The sequence below is a fragment of the Mustela lutreola genome, chromosome 3 (assembly GCF_030435805.1).
Source record: "Mustela lutreola isolate mMusLut2 chromosome 3, mMusLut2.pri, whole genome shotgun sequence".
NCBI lineage: Eukaryota > Metazoa > Chordata > Mammalia > Carnivora > Mustelidae > Mustela > Mustela lutreola.
Genome location: NC_081292.1, coordinates 152,133,598 through 152,152,951, shown reverse-complemented (window position 1 = coordinate 152,152,951; position 19,354 = coordinate 152,133,598). Strand labels below are relative to the sequence as shown.

The 19,354-nt window shown below is 35.4% G+C and overlaps 1 protein-coding gene across 1 annotated transcript in view; it reads right to left on the bottom strand.

Annotated features, from left to right (window-relative positions):
* Positions 1-19,354, bottom strand: part of KCNH7 (potassium voltage-gated channel subfamily H member 7) — a 505,381-nt gene that overhangs the window by 77,702 nt on the left and 408,325 nt on the right. The window contains exon 7 of the mRNA XM_059167165.1: positions 1,629-2,054. Coding sequence (XP_059023148.1) covers positions 1,629-2,054 — 426 coding nt within the window. The remainder of the gene's footprint in view (positions 1-1,628; positions 2,055-19,354) is intronic.

Here is a 19,354-nt window from a genome sequence, read left to right as displayed (position 1 = left end):
AAGTTAGGAATATCTAACATGAAATGGTCAACTGGTTTAACAGCAACTAACCTTTTTTCATTATTTTTCTAAGAGTTTTGCGTGTATTATCTCATTAGAGTCTCAAATTAAAAATAAATAAATAAAACAATGTAAGTGGGGAAGTAATATTATTATTATTAATATTATTATCTTTACAGATGAGGAGAGTCAGGCTTGAGGCTTTGTGTAAGGTTTGTAGAATCCAGGAAGAACATATTGACTTGTTTTTTTTTTTTTTTTTTTTAAGATTTTACTTATTTATTTGAAAGAAAGTAAAAGATAAAGAAAATGAGCGGGAGAGTGACAGAGGGAGAGGGAGAGGGAGAGATTCTCTAAAGCACGCTCCATGGAGCCTGACACAGGGCTCCACCTTAGGACTCTGAGATCCCAACCAAAGCTGAAACCAAGAGGCTGACGTTTCACCAACTGAGCCACCCAGGTGCCCCTTCACTGCCCTGTTCTTAACTGCCCAGAGTTCAACAGGCATGATCTACAGGAGATAATTCATTTCCAAACCAATTGTTCCTCTTGGTGGTGGAGGATTCTCTTATGGTCAGGGAGCAAACATCTGCAGGTGGCATTTGATATTTGACCTCCCCTTGAACAAAAAGCAAAGATGGGGTTCTCAGGTAGAAAAGAACCCTGAATTTTTAAAATTAAACACATTGAGGTTATCTTTCTCAAGCTACTCCCTTAGAACTACTTTCACATCTTCTGTAAGTCATTCAATTACAGAATCCAGGAAGATTATTTACAATAAGAATTCATGGCAATTAAATGGAGGGGGCTGTTGGAGAACTTAACTGCTTTTGGATCAAAGAACCCCTTAAGAATCTGGTTAAAGTTATGCACTTTAACCAGAAAATGCTCTGTACATATACTTGTCATATTTCCTTGAAGTTTAAAACTTCATAAGATACTGGGAACACAAGAATTATTTTCCAATATAGATATTATTTAAGAGAAAGTTTTTTTTTTAAGATTTTATTTATTTATTTGACAGACAGAGAGCACAAGTAGGCAGAGAGGCAGGCAGAGAAAGATGGGGAAACAGGCTCCCTGCTCAGCAGAGAGCCCAATGGGGGGCTCAATCCCAGGACCCTGAGATCATGACCTGAGCCGAAGGCAGGGGCTTAACCCACTGAGCCCCAAGAGAAAGAGTTTTGAACAAGACATTTTAGAAGATGCTTCTTCCACATAATTTGAACATGAAATAAGTTCCTGCTGTCTCAAACCACAATTATGAGTCAAAAAAGAAAGAGACATCATCAACTTGGACAGTTTTATATCCGTGAAGTTAACATGGGAGATTTTATAGCCTGGAAATGTGTTACGTGTTATGAAACATTTTCCCCAAAATTTGCTTTCTTGGTTGAAAGATAGTCTTTAGTATCTCTTAACAAAAACAGAGAAAATTGTGAAGTGTTTGCAGTGGCAAAATTATGTCATTTTATTTTATAGCATTTCCAATAAGATTGAAGTTCATCTCTGAGATACGGGAAGTTTGTAAAGCAACCACTTGTGGGATTTTTTTTTTTTTTTCAGTTGAAATAGATTCACTTTTGTAATAGCAATCTTTCAGAAAATAAGATTCTGAAGTAACTTACCTCATCAGAACCAGATCCAAAAATCAGCAAGTCAAATGGAATTGCTGCAACCATGTCGATCAGGAACCAGCCTTTGAAGTAGTGTATTGCTATTTTGGCTGGATCACTTACCACTTCTTCATTCTGATTTACATACGTTGTTCTGAAGTTTATGAGAATATCTATGATGAACATAATATCCACAATCAAGTCCACCACATTCAAAGGGCTGCAAGAGTAGCCACATTCTCGTCTTTTCTGTTCTTCTCTGTCATTGAGGAGAAAGGCTGCAGAGTAGGGCGTGAATATAGCAGTGTATATGACCAAGAGAAGAATAAGCCAATCCCAGACAGCTTTGAAAGGGCTGTAATGCAATATTGTAAACTTGTTGATGCGTGGGCTCTGCAGTTTATATTCTGGTAGGACATCCGCTCCTAAAGAGAGAACCTGAGCAAAAAAAGAAAATAGCACACTACATAAAAATGTCATTATTTGATCTCCTGACCTATAAAAAGGTAAGGTAATTATGCATCAAAATCTGTTAGGCAGGATACAGGCAATCCTGTATGTATGTATGAAAATGGCATACATTTAAAGGACCCCACATAAGCCTCTATTCTGCAGTATATTTGACCCCAGAAAATTCCAGTCTTTTTTCTTGATAAATATTATTTTCACTGAAAAGTAATGAGTATTGTCACCGAAATAGCAAGGAGTGGTTACTGGTTCTTTGGAACATACTACTACTCAGAAATAAAAATACATGGCTGTTTTTAGAAAATCATAAAACCATTCTGATATATGAGTAATTCAGTTTTCAAATCTCAGAAAGGATTGTCTGTAATGAACAGAAGAAGCCTACTTGGATCCATGCTCATATTTAATTTATATATGTTTAATTTATAATTAAACCTTGATAAATTAAATGCAACTCATTCGAATCTCTAATTATAATTTTCTCACCTGCAATCTGTTTTTAAAATTAGAAAAAAAGGCACACAAGTCTAAAATAAACACAAAAGAGTCTTTTTCCTAAAAGGTTGAGAGAATATTTTCTATTCTGGGACAAATGTACTTGCACTCAAACTCCTCCATCACATTTAGAGAATTACAAAGAGACAATGGTACAAGGAAATGTTTAGAATATTGATCTAGAAATGTTGTAAGATTATTAGCACCAGTGGGCACGTAAGCCCTGGGATTTATTCTACATGATAAGACATTGGGTAGACTAAAGTAGTTCATCTTGTAAAATCTTAGTTTATCTGAAAAAAATGAGAACTAAACCTGAATCACAGCCCAGTAGAAAAGTTCATGAGTTGGTAACTTTAGACTAAGTTTCAATAACAAAGGTAAAAGCAAAAATGTTATTTCATGACCCCCAAAATGTAATTAGTCCTAATATAGAAGTGTACAAAAATTAAAAAGTTTTGATGGCTCCACAAGTAGCACATAGAGTCATGTTTTAAGGAAGCAGTGGGTGACACTCTTGTATTATGAATATCCCACATATATGCATTGTCTCTATTTTGGAGTTAAATTCACTAAATAAATTTTCTTAGGCTAGATTCTCCTAAATACAGCTAATATATTATCAGCTTTTCAGCAAGAACCTCAGACAATCCCTGTTGGTTCGTCAAAGAGTATTATTTCTCTGTTCTTGGTAATTTTATCCCTGTAGGTTTTAACTTGATTATAACAATAGCATAGGCAAATTTCAATTTTAAATCTTACTTTCATTGTCATATCTCATACATTGTTTTCACATATAATGAGTAACTATTGTTATCTTAAAAAGAACTTGAGAAGTTTAATAACAACCACAAATGAGATACAACAGATTTTTAAATATAACAGAAGAGTTCAGTTAAAATAGACAAAGGTGTTTTAAGATAACAGCTAAACCGATTTAACTTAAATTTAAAAAATCATAATAATACGGAACCTAACCATTTTTTCTCAGTCCAGAGTAAATTTGAACAGGAAACAGAGCTTTATTTTAAGCTACTATGAGAAAGGACAGGAATTATTAGTAAAAAAGAAATCTGGAAAATAAAGTGATTTCATTGTTTCTGAAATATTGAAAATCTTTAGAATCCAAGACCTCAATCTCTATCTCTAACTGTAAAGAAGAATAATGTTTGGAAAATCTGTGAGTTGATTACTGCAGACTGTTGATAATTGCAAACTGTTAAAACTCCAATCTTAGGCTCAGTACAGAAAAGTAGCCCATAATATTTTGTAGGATCATCTCTTCATCTCTTAAGGTGTTACTATGTAATGTCCCTTTCTAAAAAAAAAAAGGCAAAAACAAAAACAAACAGAACAAAACAAAACAAAGCAAAAAAACAGGGGAGATTCAGAGTGTACAAAATAAAATCCAAAACCTTATTTTGCCTCTCAAAGTCATCTAAAACCTGAACTCATGTTATCTTTTCAGTTTTTTCTCTCAGTAGATTCTTTTATGCACTCTGACAAAACTTGGCTAAAAATTTTAACCTACTGAGATATTTCCAAATCCCTAAATTCACAAATTTCTCTCAGAAAAAATGGGTATGTAATTATCCAACGAGAACAGCAACAACCAAAAAGTCATTCTTAATGAGAGGGATATGTATTTGAGTTTGCTCCCTGCTTAAGTGACATGCTTCTGATACCAACCTCCCACAGAGGGCAATTTGAATGCTTGTTTAAGCAGAAGTCTAAATTAGAATGCATTCAGCACCACGGAGCATCCCCTGAGAAGTGAAAACTGTGGATGGAGCCCTTTCCATCACACATATGCAAGCATTCCTTTAACAGAGGACTGCTGGAGACTGAAAAATTGGGAAGACACTGTCCCTGACATTGCAGTTTATGGCCTACTGGGAGAAAGAAACATGCAGGTGAATGCAAGCTCTACTGAGGTCCACCCATTTCTGGGTTGGTGATGGAGCTGATGAAGGGGGTGGTCTCCATAGAGACTTTTCAGGGAAAGATGTCCCTTGAAGTGAGACATTGAGAGGAGAGAAGATAAGACTGTAGCTGGGGGATGAGGAAACTGGAAAAGGAAGACTATTAAGGCAGAGGAAACAGAACAAAGGTATGAAATAATGTCTTGTGTGTTGAGGAATTACAAGCTGTCTTATCCTGCTGATGGACAAAAATGCATTTGCAGTAATTAATACCAAATTAGATGATACAAGTTTGACTTCTGCATAGGTATGCCTGTGTTTTATCATTCAATTCTTTCATGAATTTTACTAGCCAATGATTTGAAAACTTTTATTTATACAGCATACTTTAGCACCACAAGGTCTCATTTGACAACCTGAATAGACCACTAACCAGTAACAAGATTGAAGCAGTAATCAAAAACCTCCCAGGAAACAAGAGTCCAAGGTCTGAGGGATTCCCTGGGGAATTCTACCAAACATTCAACGGAGAAATAATGCCTATCTCCTGAAGCTGTTTCAAAAAAAAAAAAAAAAAAAAAAGAAAGAAAGAAAGAAATAGAATAAAAATTCCACAGTCTTTCTATGAGGCTAGCATTACCTTGATCCCCAAACCAAGCAAAGACCCCATTAAAAAAGGAGAATTTCAGACCAATATCCCTGATGAACATGGGTGCCAAAATTCTCAACAAGATGCTAGCTATTAGAATCCAACAGTACCATAAAAGGATTATGCAACATGACCAGGTGGGCTTTATCCTTGTGATGCAAGGGTGGTCCAACATTCACAAATCAATCAGTGTGATAGAACACATCAATAGAGACAAGAACCACATGATTCTCTCAATTGATATAGAAGAAGCATTTGACAAAATACAGCATCCTTTCCTGATTAAAACTCTTTAGAGTATAGGAATAGAGAGAACATTCCTCAACTTCATAAAATCCAGCTATGGAAAACTCACAGTAAATCTCATTCTCAGTGAGGAAAATCTAAAAGATTTTCCATTGAGATCAGGACTACAACAAGGATGCCAATTCTCGCCACTATTGTTCAACATAGTACTAGAAGTTCTTGCAACAGCAATCAGACCACAAAAAGAAATAAAATGTATTAAAATTGGCAAAGATGTCAAACTCTCTCTCTTCCCAAAATACTCCATTCCCAAATTACTAGAACTCATACAGCAATTTAGTTATGTGGCAGGATACAAAATCAGTGCACAGATATAAATTACTTTCTTATATATTAACAATGTAACTGTAGAAAGAAATTAGAACATTTACAATAGCATGAAAAATCACAAGATAACTTGGAATAAACCTAGCCAATGAAATAAAGGGTCTATACTCTAGGAACTACAAAAAACTTATGAAAGAAATTGAAGAAGACACAAAAAGATGGAAAAATATTCCATGCTCATGGATCAGAAGAATAAACATTGTTAAAATGTCTATGCTGCCCAGGGAAACCTATTATTTCATTGCCATCCCAATCAAAATACCCACAGCATTTTTCAAAGTGCTGGAACAAATGATCCTAAAATTCGTGTGGAACCAGAAAAGACCCTGAATTGCCAAGAGGATGTTGAAAAAGAAAAACAAACCTGAGGGCATCACGCTATGTTACAAGCTATATTACAACACTGTGATCACCAAGACAACACAGTACTGGCACAAAAACAGACATATAGACCAGTGGAACAGAGTAGAGAACCCAGATACGAACTCTCCACTCTATGGTCAACTAATTTTCAACAAAGCAGGAAAAAATTTCCAATGGAGAAAAGATAGTCTCTTCAATAAATGATGCTGGGAAAATTGGACAGCTATATACAGAAGAATGCAACTCGACCATTCTTTTACGCCGTACACAAAGATAAACTCAAAATGAATGAAAGACCTCAATGTGAGACAGGAATCCATCAAAATACTAAAGGAGAACATAGGCAGTAACCTCTTCAACATCAGCCGCAGCAACTTCTTTCAAGATATGTCTCCAAAGGCAAAGGAAACAAAAGCGAAAATGAACTTTTGGGACTTCATCAAGATAAAAAGCTTCTTCACAGCAAAGGAAACAGTCGACAAAACAAAGAGTCAACCCTCATAACGGGAGAAGATATTTGCAAATCATACTACAGAGAAAGGGCTGATATCCATGATCTATAAAGAACTTCTCAAACTCAACACCCCAAAAAACAAATAATCAATTCAAAAAATTGGCAAACAACATAAACAGACCCTTCTCCAAAGATGATTTTAAAATGGCTAACAGACACATGAAAACATTTTCATCATCATTAGCCATCAGGGAAATTCAAGTCAAAACTATGTTGAAATACCATCTTACACCAGTTAAAATAGCAAAACCTGACAAGGCAAGAAATTACAAATGTTGGAGAAGTTGTGGAGAAAGGGGAACTCTCTTACATGTTGGTGGGAATGCAAGTTGGTGCAGCCACTTTGGAAAACAGTGTGCAGGTTCCTCAAAAAATTAAATTAGAGCTACCCTATGACCCTGCAATTGCACTACTGGGTATTTACCCCAAAGATACAGATGTAGTGAAAAGAAGGGCCACATGCATCCCAGTGTTCATAGCAGCAATGTCCACAATAGCTAAATTATAGAAAGAGCTGAGATGCCCTTCAGCAGATGAATGGATAAAGAAGATGTGGTCCATATATACAATGGAATATTACTCAGCAATCAGAAAGGATCAACATCAACATGCATCAACATGGATGGGACTAGAGGAGATTATGCTAAGTGAAATAAGTCAAGCAGAGAAAGTCGATTATCATATGGTTTCACTTATTTGTCAAACTTAAGGAATAGCATGGAGGACATGAGGAGAAGGAAGGGACAAATGAAGGGGGAGAAATTGGAGTGGGAGACAAAGAAATTGGAGTGGGAGAAACTATGGAGAAACTATGGACTCCAGAAAACAAAGTGAGGATTTAGAGGGGGTTAGGGGGATGGGTGAGCCGTGATAGGTATTAAAAAGGGCACGGATTACAGGGAGCTCTGGGTGTTATACACAAATAATGAATCATGGAACACTACTTGAAAAACTAATGATGTACTGTATGGTGACTAACATAACATAATAAAAAAAAATCCTCAAATGTGGTCATAGGCAGTGAAGTCAGGTAGCACTCTATTATTAAGTGATTATCTTACTGAGTCAGAAGATTATTTGGAGTTTTCACCAACATACACAGTTTTTAAGATTTTCTGGGAGAGTTTATGGCCCTTTGAGAATATTCTTTTCTGTGAATATTGGTTTAAGAATTATTAAAGGTTACCAGACAGAGAAGACAAGGTAACCAAATTAAGTTTTAGATAAATGCTTCTGGCAATGGAAAGCAAGAGAACCCAGAGGAGGTAGGATGAGAGGCTTAGAGATAAATTAGGACTTTGGTACTAAGAAAGATAGATAAATGAAGAGATCAGAAATGCCTGTATTAAGGGGAGGTGGCAGAGACTGAAAAGAAGGGTGTGTTTGGGAACTAAATGCATTTCAAGATAAGAATGAGGAATAAGGAAACATTTATTTCTTTGTGGTTTCAATAATGAGTTTTATTAGAGCCATTCATGGTAATACAAATCTATGAAGTTTCACCCATTTATAGACTAAGGGAAGGAACCCTAGATTTTAAATGTAAGGAACTGGGTTTAAAATTCAGATACAATTTTTCTGGTAATTTAATATCTCTGGATCTGGCTGTTTTGTTTTGTTTTCATCTGTGACTCTAGATAATATATATAATATAAAAATATATACATTTATGTATAATATATTTATATTATTATATTTATTTATATAATAGATTAATATAATAATATAAATATTATTATATTTATATATACATATATAATTATATGTATATGTAAATAATACATATAAAATATATTTATATAAATATATAAAATTTATATATAATTATAGTATATACACATATATTATATATTAAATATTTAATATATGCCTATATATTTATATTAAATATTTAATATATATCTATATATTTACATATTATATATTATACAATTATAATATAATTGTATGTTATATACAATTATATAATTAGTATTAATTATAATAATTATTACATGTAATAATATAATATACAATTATATATTATAATTGTGTATTATATATAATTATAATATATTATAATTGTATAATATATAATATAATTATATATTTGTATTTAATATATATTTATATTTAATATAAATATAAAATGTGTTTATATTATATTATTATATATACTTATATTTATATTTATATAATATATTAATATAATAAATGTAAATATATTTATATTTATATTATATGATAAATACAAAATATATTTATATTTATACATATATATTTATATATCTATATTTATATTATCTAGAGTCACAGATAATATATATAACATCTAGACTCTAGATAAATATAATCTAAAGACACGTATCTATATCTATCTATGTATAGAGAGACTTGTTATATATGTAATTTTTAAAGAAACTGCATATACAGGGTTATATAGAGAGATATATAATATAAAGACTGTGTATACATATGTGTGTATATGTAGATGTATGTATATCCAGAGAGAGAGAGATGTATTATTTATGCATACAGAGATACAGTTTCTATAAAAACTATATATAGTTTCTCTATACAGTCCCTTTTTGTGGCAGTTTTCCATATGGTCTCTTCAGCAGGGTAGTAAAATGTCCATGTGGAGATTCAGTATTCCCAAGGGAGAAGAAGAAACATCTAGTCCTAAAGTCAAGGACTGGGAATAGTACGGGATCATTTTTTCCATATTCTATTGACCAAAGCAGTCACAGGCTAGCCTAGATTCAAGAAAATGGAGATGTAAGTCTTTACTTTTTCATAGAAAAATAGCATATGTGTGGAAGGAAAGGAATAAATTGGGGCCGTCTTGGAGACAAGCTATCACAGGAGTTATTGACAATTGCTTTAGGCTTGATGCTATTATGGTTTATTTAAATAGTATTTACTTCTTAGGGGGTGCACCGTGAAATATTTATGGACAAAATGCTATAGCTTTTGGGGTAACTATAAGAACATGAATTCCAAGACCTCTGCTGGATGCCTGAAACTACAAATGATACTGAATCCAATATATATTATATATTTTCCTATATATACACACCTATGATGAAGTTGAACTGACAAATCAGGCACAGTTAAGAGATGAACAAGAGTAACACTAAAAAGAACCACTATAACGACATGCTGTAATAAAAGTTATGTGAATGTTGAATCTCTCTCTCTCAAAATATCTTATTGTAATGTACTGACCCTTCTTCTTATAATACGTGATATAATACAATGTCTGTGTGATGAGATGAAGTGAGGTGAACGACACAGGTGATGTAATTAGGTTATCATTGATCTTTTGATGATAGACAGATGATCACCTGCTTTCAAACCATGGTTGACCATGGCTAACTGAAACTGCGGAAAGCAAAGCTGCAGGTTAATGGGGGGTGTTGTAATCCAGAGTGAGAGAATGGAAGGCGGAGAGGAAGTCGAGTTATTTGCAGCAACATTAGTTGTACGCTGACTTTTACTACAACTGGGAGATGGGCATAGAGTATTTAAAATTTTTATAACATGTTTATGTTTTTTCACTATAAAAACCAATACGTTTAGAATTTCAGCCAGAAAGGCCCAAGATCAACTGAGAATGTAATTTCTCGATGGAAAAAAAGAACTGGATCTACATGCATCACAAGGGCTCACTCCTATCAGAGCTCCTTGTTGGGTAAGCTTGGATTACTGTTTCTACAATAGAACATTTAATTTGCTCTCTGCACATCTCATTCATATTATGTTGGTCTTCATTCAGCCACACAGACTAAACAACAATGCTGACTTTGCTGGCCTTGACATGTTTGCCTTTAAAGTCCCGTCAAATTGGTGACTCAGACAAATCATGTTACAAGAAGATAGTTGAATAAGCGAAGTCTGCAAATGCTTATTCCTCTGAGTATACTTGGCTGCATTGCTCATTAAGTTAGATTAAAATACAGTCACTTCTCAGAGACTTATTAGGTTAGACCTCTTGTTGCAATACTTTTATTAACATTTCATATTCAAAGTTCAGGTTTTCATTCTGGATTGACATATGCATGCTTTTTTATTTTTTCTCCATAAGACTATGACTAAATGCAACATTTATGTTGGTTAACATCATTTTCGTAAATATTTGCCTTATGTACTCCTTTTATAATCCATTTCTAGGAAATAATATCTCTCTTAAGGAATCAAAAGGTTTCATTTCTTTTTTATTTTAAAAAAACATGACAATAAGAATTATTCCATTAATTGTATCTCCTTTTGTCTTCTTACATAAAACTATGAGTTTAAAATTTCAGTACAATTATTTCTATTTCCTTTCACCTTGTTTTAATTGTTCTATTTCCATTTCAATGGTCTAAATGCATGTATCTTTTATAATGTCACTTTATACTTCTTTGGAAATAGGATAAATGTATAAATTATAAGACATAAGTAAGTTAATATTAATCTTGAAAGTGCTTTAGAGCCATTATGCTGGAAATGAAATATTAGACAGGCAAATATTTATTTAAAAAATGTGAATAGGATTCTAAGGTGCCAATGATTAAAAAAGAGAAAGGCTGCTACACAATCCATTACGTTTCCTTAGGAAAGCCAACTTCTCCCACACATTTGAGAAATAGCATACTTTAGAAAGATAAAACACGATTAATTGAACTATTATAAGGGTTTTCTTTTAAGAGTCAAAGAAAAAAGAAGGAAAAAAAAAAAACCCTCACTATATTATAAAGGGGAACTCCATGGTCTCCAGAAAGACACTTCTATTTTCTCTTTCCTCAAACCACCAATTAAATGTACAGTTTAACACAGACTAAAATATGGTTTTCTTCACCAAATCCAGTTTTTCTTCTTGCTAACACATTGCTATTTGTTTAACCTATTACAGTTAAGTGTTATATAAAACCCAAATCTTTATACGAAACAGCACTATTTATTCAATGAAGATCTACTGCGAAAATTTTGTGTGAACACCAGGATTAATAACTACTTTTCTCTTTTGAAAAGTGCAATAGGGAACGATTAAGCTTTCCAAAAGATTATACAGTACTTTTGGCAGCTGTTAAACGCCATGCTGAGGTGTTGGTAGAGACTGCTCATCTGTTATTTATCCTTTACTTGGGACTTGCAGTTAACTAATAGGCTAGCTATATTTTTATCTATCAGGAAAAGCAGTCAGTAATAAAATGAATCAGACAGATCATACAGCATCAGAAAATATTTAAATCCCCCCGGCTTTTCAGCAGATGATTTAAGAAGTCCAGCAAAATCTGAGTAATTTTCAATAATACAACCAGCCTGATGGATAATTACTCAAATATTTAAATTAAAAGATGAAAAGATTCACACAATAAATGAAATCTGTCACAGAGGAAGTTTTTTAAATAAATAAAATATTAAAATGAGGTAGTAGAATCACTGCAGCAGTCCATATTTAAATATTGTCCAAGGTTTAGGTTAAAGTAGACATTGTATCATTTATGCACATGTGCACATGTATGCTTGTGTGTGTGTGTGTGTGTTGGGCTGAATCAGAAGATAGTACAATTTTGTAAAAATCGGAGTCATGTGGGTACAGATAAATGCTAGGTTTAGTGTTTTGTTTTGTACGTAGTATGCTACGTACAAAAAATTTTTAATACAAAAAAATTTTATGTTAATAACACAAAAAATCTGCTTCTCAAAATATGTGACTCAGAATATGAGATAAATAGGTTACGTAATATCTTAAACATTTATAATATTCATAAATGACTGCAAACACATGTATATTAAAAATTGCAGTTTCTTCCAAAACCATATACTCTGAACTTCCACGCCAGTGGCCAGCTGGGCATAGCCCTCAGTTTTGGCCCCCTCACCCTGTACCAGGCTGGTCTGGGAGCTTGAGATAACACCTGCTTGCTGATACCAGATTGCTTCCTTGCCTCCTTTCTCCTTTTCCTTTTCTCACGGAGACGGCACACATGCACTCCTTTTCCTTTATCCTTATTTTTAAATGGATCTCCATTTAAGGCAAAGGAACAGGTAGCACATTGGTTTGTGAGAAAGCCTTTCACAAATGTTTTTCAAAAGCGCAGATAACTAAGAAACAGGCTTGGAGGTAGGAGAGGGGAGTAAAGAGCTGAGATAGGCTACTTGGAGGTAGATGCGCCAGGCGCCAATAGGAGAAGATGCCTGGCAGACAGGAAGTCTGGGATAGAGCTCCTGAGGAGGTTGCAGCTCAAAATTTCATTCTGTACAGGCAGCGTGAGATTCTGGAAAGTGGATTTATTGGTCAAGAAAGTATACAAAAAGAGAGAACCCAGTGGGGATAACTAAAATGTGGGATAGAGAAAAAAAAGGCATAGCCAGTATTCCCGGGCTTAGCAGGGGATATATACATAGTTAGTAGGACAAAGAGTAGTTGAGGGGGTGTGTCTGTAGGTTAAAACAGAAGAAAAAAGAGACGATGGAGATGGCAATATGGAAAATGCCCGAGAGAAAGGATTATGATGATATAGCTGCTGTGCACCAAAATTTGCTGTTTTTCCTTACATGGTATGGAGTTGTTGCTGCTCGAATGTGTCTGCTTGACCCAAAACTACATTGTCCAATCCTGTTTGAATCTAGGTATGGCCATGTGTCTGAGAAGTAGCACTTTTTGGCCCAAGCTTTCAAGAAGCAGGTGTGTCTTTTCCTGCTCTCTCTTTCCTTCCCCTTGGTAAGCACAGATGCTTCCAAAGACTCAAGTCCTTAAATCCAGTGGGGGTGGGAGAGCCTCAAATATAGGAAACTTTGTCACCAAATTACCAAGAGAGGGAAAATCCCTCATTGTACAGGAATACCAGCTTCTGCTACTGCTTGAGCCTGAAATCTAGAATTAGATAACCACAGTAATATGGGGGTTTATTAGTTCCAGCAGCTAGCATTTCCCTAATACTTGGATCTTTTCTTTGGAATATGTTGCAATAAGATAACACTGACTCTGGAGAGAGAATGACTGCTTACTTTACAAATGCTTTGTCTTTGAGGAAGAGGACAGTTAATACCAAATATGTTTTGTGTTAGTTACCAGGCTCAGTACTGAATTATAGCATTCAATTCTCTCAACAGCTTCTTTAGATAAGCATAATTATCTCTGTTTTTATAGGCTAGGAAACCGACTCAGAGACTGAATAACCTACCTGAGTTCTCCGAGCCAACTAAAGTATTATCAACCATAATATTTTTTAACCTTACTGAATGCCTATTATTCACTGAAAATTATATGGGCGTTATCCCATTTAAATGTCACAATTACAGGTATTTATTGTGGACTGAATTGTGTCTCCCCTGCCACCCCAAGAAAGCCACTCTCCAGTCCTAACCCCTAATACCTGTGAACGTGATCTTTTTTGGAAATCGGGTCTTCATAGATATAATAAAGTTAAGGTGAGGTCACACTGAACTGAGGCAGGCCCTAATCCAGTGTCACTCGTATCTTTATAAGTGGAGGAAAGAGACACAGAAACAGATCCACAGGAAGAACATCATGAGACAATGGAGGTAGCGACTGGAGTGACGGCCAACCTCACAGAGCTAAGAGAAAGGCATGGAACAGATTTTTCCCTAAGTCTTCTGAGACAGAACATTCTCCTTCTGACATCTTGATTTCACTTTGAGCCTGAATAATAGTAAGTGAATAAATAACTGTTGTTTTGAGCTATCTAGTTAGTGGCAATTTGTATGACAGCCCAGAAAATGAGACAGTGCTATTGTTTATTTCACTCTACAGATGTAAACTCTGAGGTTAGCTAACTTCCCAACACGGTCTGGTTCAATAGCGCCTGTCTTCTTATCTACACAGCATACCAATATTCAATTTATTCTTTCATGGGACTAAAGCCCATGTTTTCTCACCCTAAATACTGCTTCCAGAAGAAGAAATTATTTTATAGGGGTCCGTGTGAATGCTTTCATAGTTATCAAATGCTCTTAATAAAATCCTGATCAGGGGTGCCTGGGTGGCTCAGTGGTTAAAGCCGCTGCCTTCGGCTCAGGTCATGATCTCAGGGTCCTGGGATCGAGTCCCACATCGGGCTCTCTGCTCAGCAGGGAGCCTGCTTCCTCCTCTCTCTCTCTCTGCCTGCCTCTCTACCTACTTGTGATTTCTCTCTGTCAAATAAATAAATAAAGTCTTTAAAAAAAAAAATAAATAAAATAAAATAAAATCCTGATCACTTATGGCAAAATAATAAATAAAGAGACTTATGTCGAACCACTTCTTGTCGAGAGCCTAGAAGCCACTTATTTGGAAGGACATACATGTGTAGGACAAAAACAAATGGAAATGTTAAATGGCTATGATGGGCACCAAAAATAAAAACAAAGACAATTTCCATTAATTAGAAATCCATAATCTGTCAAAGACTGCTGAACACACTAGACTCGAGATTGAAATAGCTCTGTTAAGTAAATGGCCAGCTCTGCCATGGCTATTTAAAACAATCTCCCTAGGTATCAGATTCTTTAGCAGCAAAATAGGACAGAAATACCTTCCTCATAGGCAACTGTGCAATAAGTACGAACACAAATGTATAAAGTTCCACAAATAATCCCAGTCTCACCATAAACAACAAATAAGTATTTTCATTATAATTTTATTCATTCATTATAATTTTAAGTGTATGTATCTTGAACACCTCAAAATTTAATTATATATAACATTCAGCGCCAATTATAGTTATTGACCGAATTCAGTTCTCTGAGGTGACCCTTGGAGAAGTCAATTACGCAAAGATAGAAACAGCAAGAGACAGACAGACAGGCTCTTGATTATGTGTGTTTGCTGGTAAGATAACATGTTTTCTTTGTTTATGAACATCTCAGTTTTGCTATACTGTCCTGTGGGCCGTGGTGATAAAGTGGCGATTTAGGGAACCAACTATTTTTTTAAAAACCCTTAAACAATTTGAAAGGTCCCAGTCAAGCAAGTGATAAGATATTCTCTCATAAAAGCACATGCCCTAGACATAGAGAGCATTTAGTTGGTTTGGTTGGAATACTTATCATAAAGAATTGAACGTCTGCTGGGTGGCTGGAAAAAATTACTTTTGGGCATCTTTGAACAGTGCATGGAGTTCTCTATTTTACTGTGGGTAATGGAATATTTCTTTAATATGAATTCAATAAGTATTTATGACATCCTATCAGTTTTCAAATTTTAGTACACTTCCCAAGGATCCTATAGAAATGATATACATAACAAAACTAGTACAATCACCTCTGCAATTCTTCAATTCTGCTTTTTTTTTTTTTTTTCAACAGAACAGGTTGTTCAGTTACATTAAATTGGTGTGATTTTACAGTGTATCAACTGCAGGTCAATGAATAAGATATTTTAAGGAAAGAAACTGGAAACTCTCTTCACAAAAATTCCAGGATGATGGAGAAATTAAATGTGTGTGCACATGTGTGAGGAAGTACATGAGTGTCTAGCACTCTATCACCCTGAGATGTACAGGTGGGCTTTTGTGAACTTCTTGAAATTATCTAAATAACATAAGTTGTGTGGTGCTGTTTATTTCTCAGGGAATACACGTTCATGTTTTTTATCAGATTTTCAAGCATCTATGCCTGCAAATAGTTAAAAAACCCAACTTAAGGCATGAACTTTTATGGGTCTCTGAGTCTCTAAGGACCACACACACATTTATAATCATCACAAAGAGAGAAATGCAAAATAATACGAACAGGAAATGTTTAGAGAGAAAATGAAGCATAAAGTAAAGGTGGTCGAACTACTAGGAAATGTGCTCAAAGTGGCAGTGAAGACAAGGATGGCATCTTCACTGATGCACAGGTGAGCTCTTTCTCTGAGACTGACAGATTTTTCTGAGTGTTTACAGGGTGAATGATCTGTTAATTCTCAGACCTGTGCTTCACTTTTATTTTATTATTATTATTTTTAAGATTTTATTTATTTATTTCTCCAACAGAGCAAGCAAGCAAGAGAGACAGAGAGCAAGCACAAGCAAGAGAAACAGCAGGCAGGAAGAGGCAGGCAGGGAAGAGGCAGGCTCCCTGCTGAGCAAGGACCTGATGTGGGGCTCCGTCCCAGGACCCTGGGATCATGATCTGAGCCAAAGGCAGCTGCTTAACTGACTGAGCCACCCAGTTGCCCTGTGCTTTGCTTTTAAATAACCTGGCTTCAAAGGCAGTTTCTCATTCCTGCTAAATTTTCAAATGAGCAATGTCTTTCTGTCAAGAACTGAGTACACTCAGTTACTATGCAGCCTTAGCAAGTGTGACATTCCTACCAAATTTGTAGTTAAGAGCCTTACTTTGATGGGCCATGTCTGAAGGTGAAGTGGCACTATCCTGCTGCCTTGCTGAAGCCTGAAAGGGAAGGCAGCTGCAGCACTCCCTTGCTCTCTGGTTGGAGCATTCTCCAGCTCCCAGCCTAAAACAGGTCAGACAAAGCACTCACCTGCGGCGTTCCTGAAGCCAACGGACCTACACGGTTAAGTTATCCACTGCCTTTCTGAAGCCTGCAAGCATGCCTTGCCCCCTACACTCTACAGCTGCCTTATTAAAGCCAGCAGGTACATGTGATCCACACAAGGGATGCCCCTTGATCTCACCTGGCCCTGATGGCCAAAGGAATGGTATTCTTGAGCACCACAGGAATGTGGCAACTGGAAAGACAGTTCTTAGCAGGCCACAATCCCAGGGCACTGCATAGACAGCAGACTGAAAAATAACCTCAGTCTTCCTATGAAAAAGGCCTATGTACTTAACCTGGAGCTTCAGCCTGAGGGATAGGCTTCAGGTTTCCTACACAGCTAAAAGCTACAGAGGGTTCCCAAAGAACACAAATACGGAGACACCCTTTGTATATACCTCCTTGGCCTCACTATCACTTAACATGACCTCCCAGAAAGGAGCTAATCTACTTGTCTGAAGCCCCAACTTTTGCAACTATCACTGAGGGGACAAATCCAGATCTCTTGGTCTGGAGTCCAGCGGGGATTATGATTATAGACCCACAGGACCATATATTCACATACTTCCAAAGCTGCTGTCTGAGGGTCGGGCTTCTAATCAGCCTGAAATATAGGTGCTAAATGAGATTCTTCCTGTTGGATCACAGGTGTTGGAACACCCTCAACAATAGGGACATATCGAGAAAAAAATTGAGCAGTTTAGACAATTGCAAAGGTTTGAGACACAAGAGCTAGGGAAAATTTGAATGAGAAGTGTCATTACCTACATAAGGCCACTTCTTCAATACTGAGAAAGGTAGCTGTTTTGCTTAATACATAGAAAAAAACACAATGGAGTACAGCAAAATGAGGAAACATAGAAATATGTTCCAAACAAAAGAACAAAATAAAACCTCAGGAAAAGATCTTAATGATATGAAAATAGGTAATCTACTTGATAAAGAATTCAAAGTAGTGGTCATAAAGATGCTCAGCAAACTCAGGAGAAGAATGGGTGAGCACAGAACTTCAACAAAGAGATAGAAAATATAAGAAAGTACAAAACAGGAGTCACTAGATAGATAAAGAATGCAGTAACTGAACTAAAAAATACAGTAAAGGTCAACAGTAGAATGGATAAAGCAGATACACAGATAAGTGAGCTGGAAAAAAAAAAGAAGAAAAGAAACTTACTCAGACAGAGCAGGAAAAAGGAAAAGAATTTTAAAAAATGAAGATAATAAGGGATCTACGGGACAACATCAAGCAAAATAACATTCACATTATAAGGGTCCAAGAAGAAAAGAGAGATAAGACATAAAGCTTATTTGAAGAAATAATGGCTGAGAAGTCCCCTAACCTAGGAAAGGAAATAGACATCTAGGTCAAGGAAGCAGAGAGTTCTAAATAAGATGAACTCAAAGAGATCCACACCAAAATACATTACAATTAGAATGTCAAAATTTATAGAATCCTAAAATCAGTAAGAGAAAAAAAATTATTACCTACAAAGGAAACCCTACAAGGTTATCAGCAGATTTCTTAGCAGAAACTTTGCAGGTTAGAAGAGAATGAAATGAAATATTCAAGGAACAGAAAAGAAAAAAGGAAAGAAAAGAAAAGGAAAAAAAAAAGGAAGAGAAGGGAAGAGAAAGGTAAGACAAGGCAAGGAAAAAACCTTCCAATCAAGAATACTTGGCAAGGAGATAATTTTCCAGGCCAATAAAAGCTAAGGAAGTTCATCACTACTAAAAACCCTGAAGAACTACGCATGCTCCCTGATTTCAAACTCTACTACAAAATTGTGGTAATCAAGACCATGTATTAGCATAAAAACAGGCATATAGACAAGTGGTACAGAATAGCAATAAACCCATGTATATATGGTCAATTAATCTATGACAAAAGAGGTAAGAACATAATGGAGAAAAAAGAGTCTCCTCAATAAATGGTCCTGGAAAAACTAGACTGTTACACATAAAAGAATGAAACTGGACCACTACCTTTTACCACATCCAAAAATTAACTCAAAGTGGTTTAAGACTTGAATGTAAGACCTGAAACCATAAAACTCTTCGAAGAAAACATAGGTGATAAGCTCCTTGATGCTGGTATTAATGATGGTTTTTTTGGACTTGACTCCAAAATCTAGAGAAACAAAAGTAAAAATGAACAAATGGGACTGTATCAAGCTAAAAAGCTTCTGCACAGCAAAGGACACCATCAACAGAATGAAAAAGCAATCTACCGGGCGCCTGGGT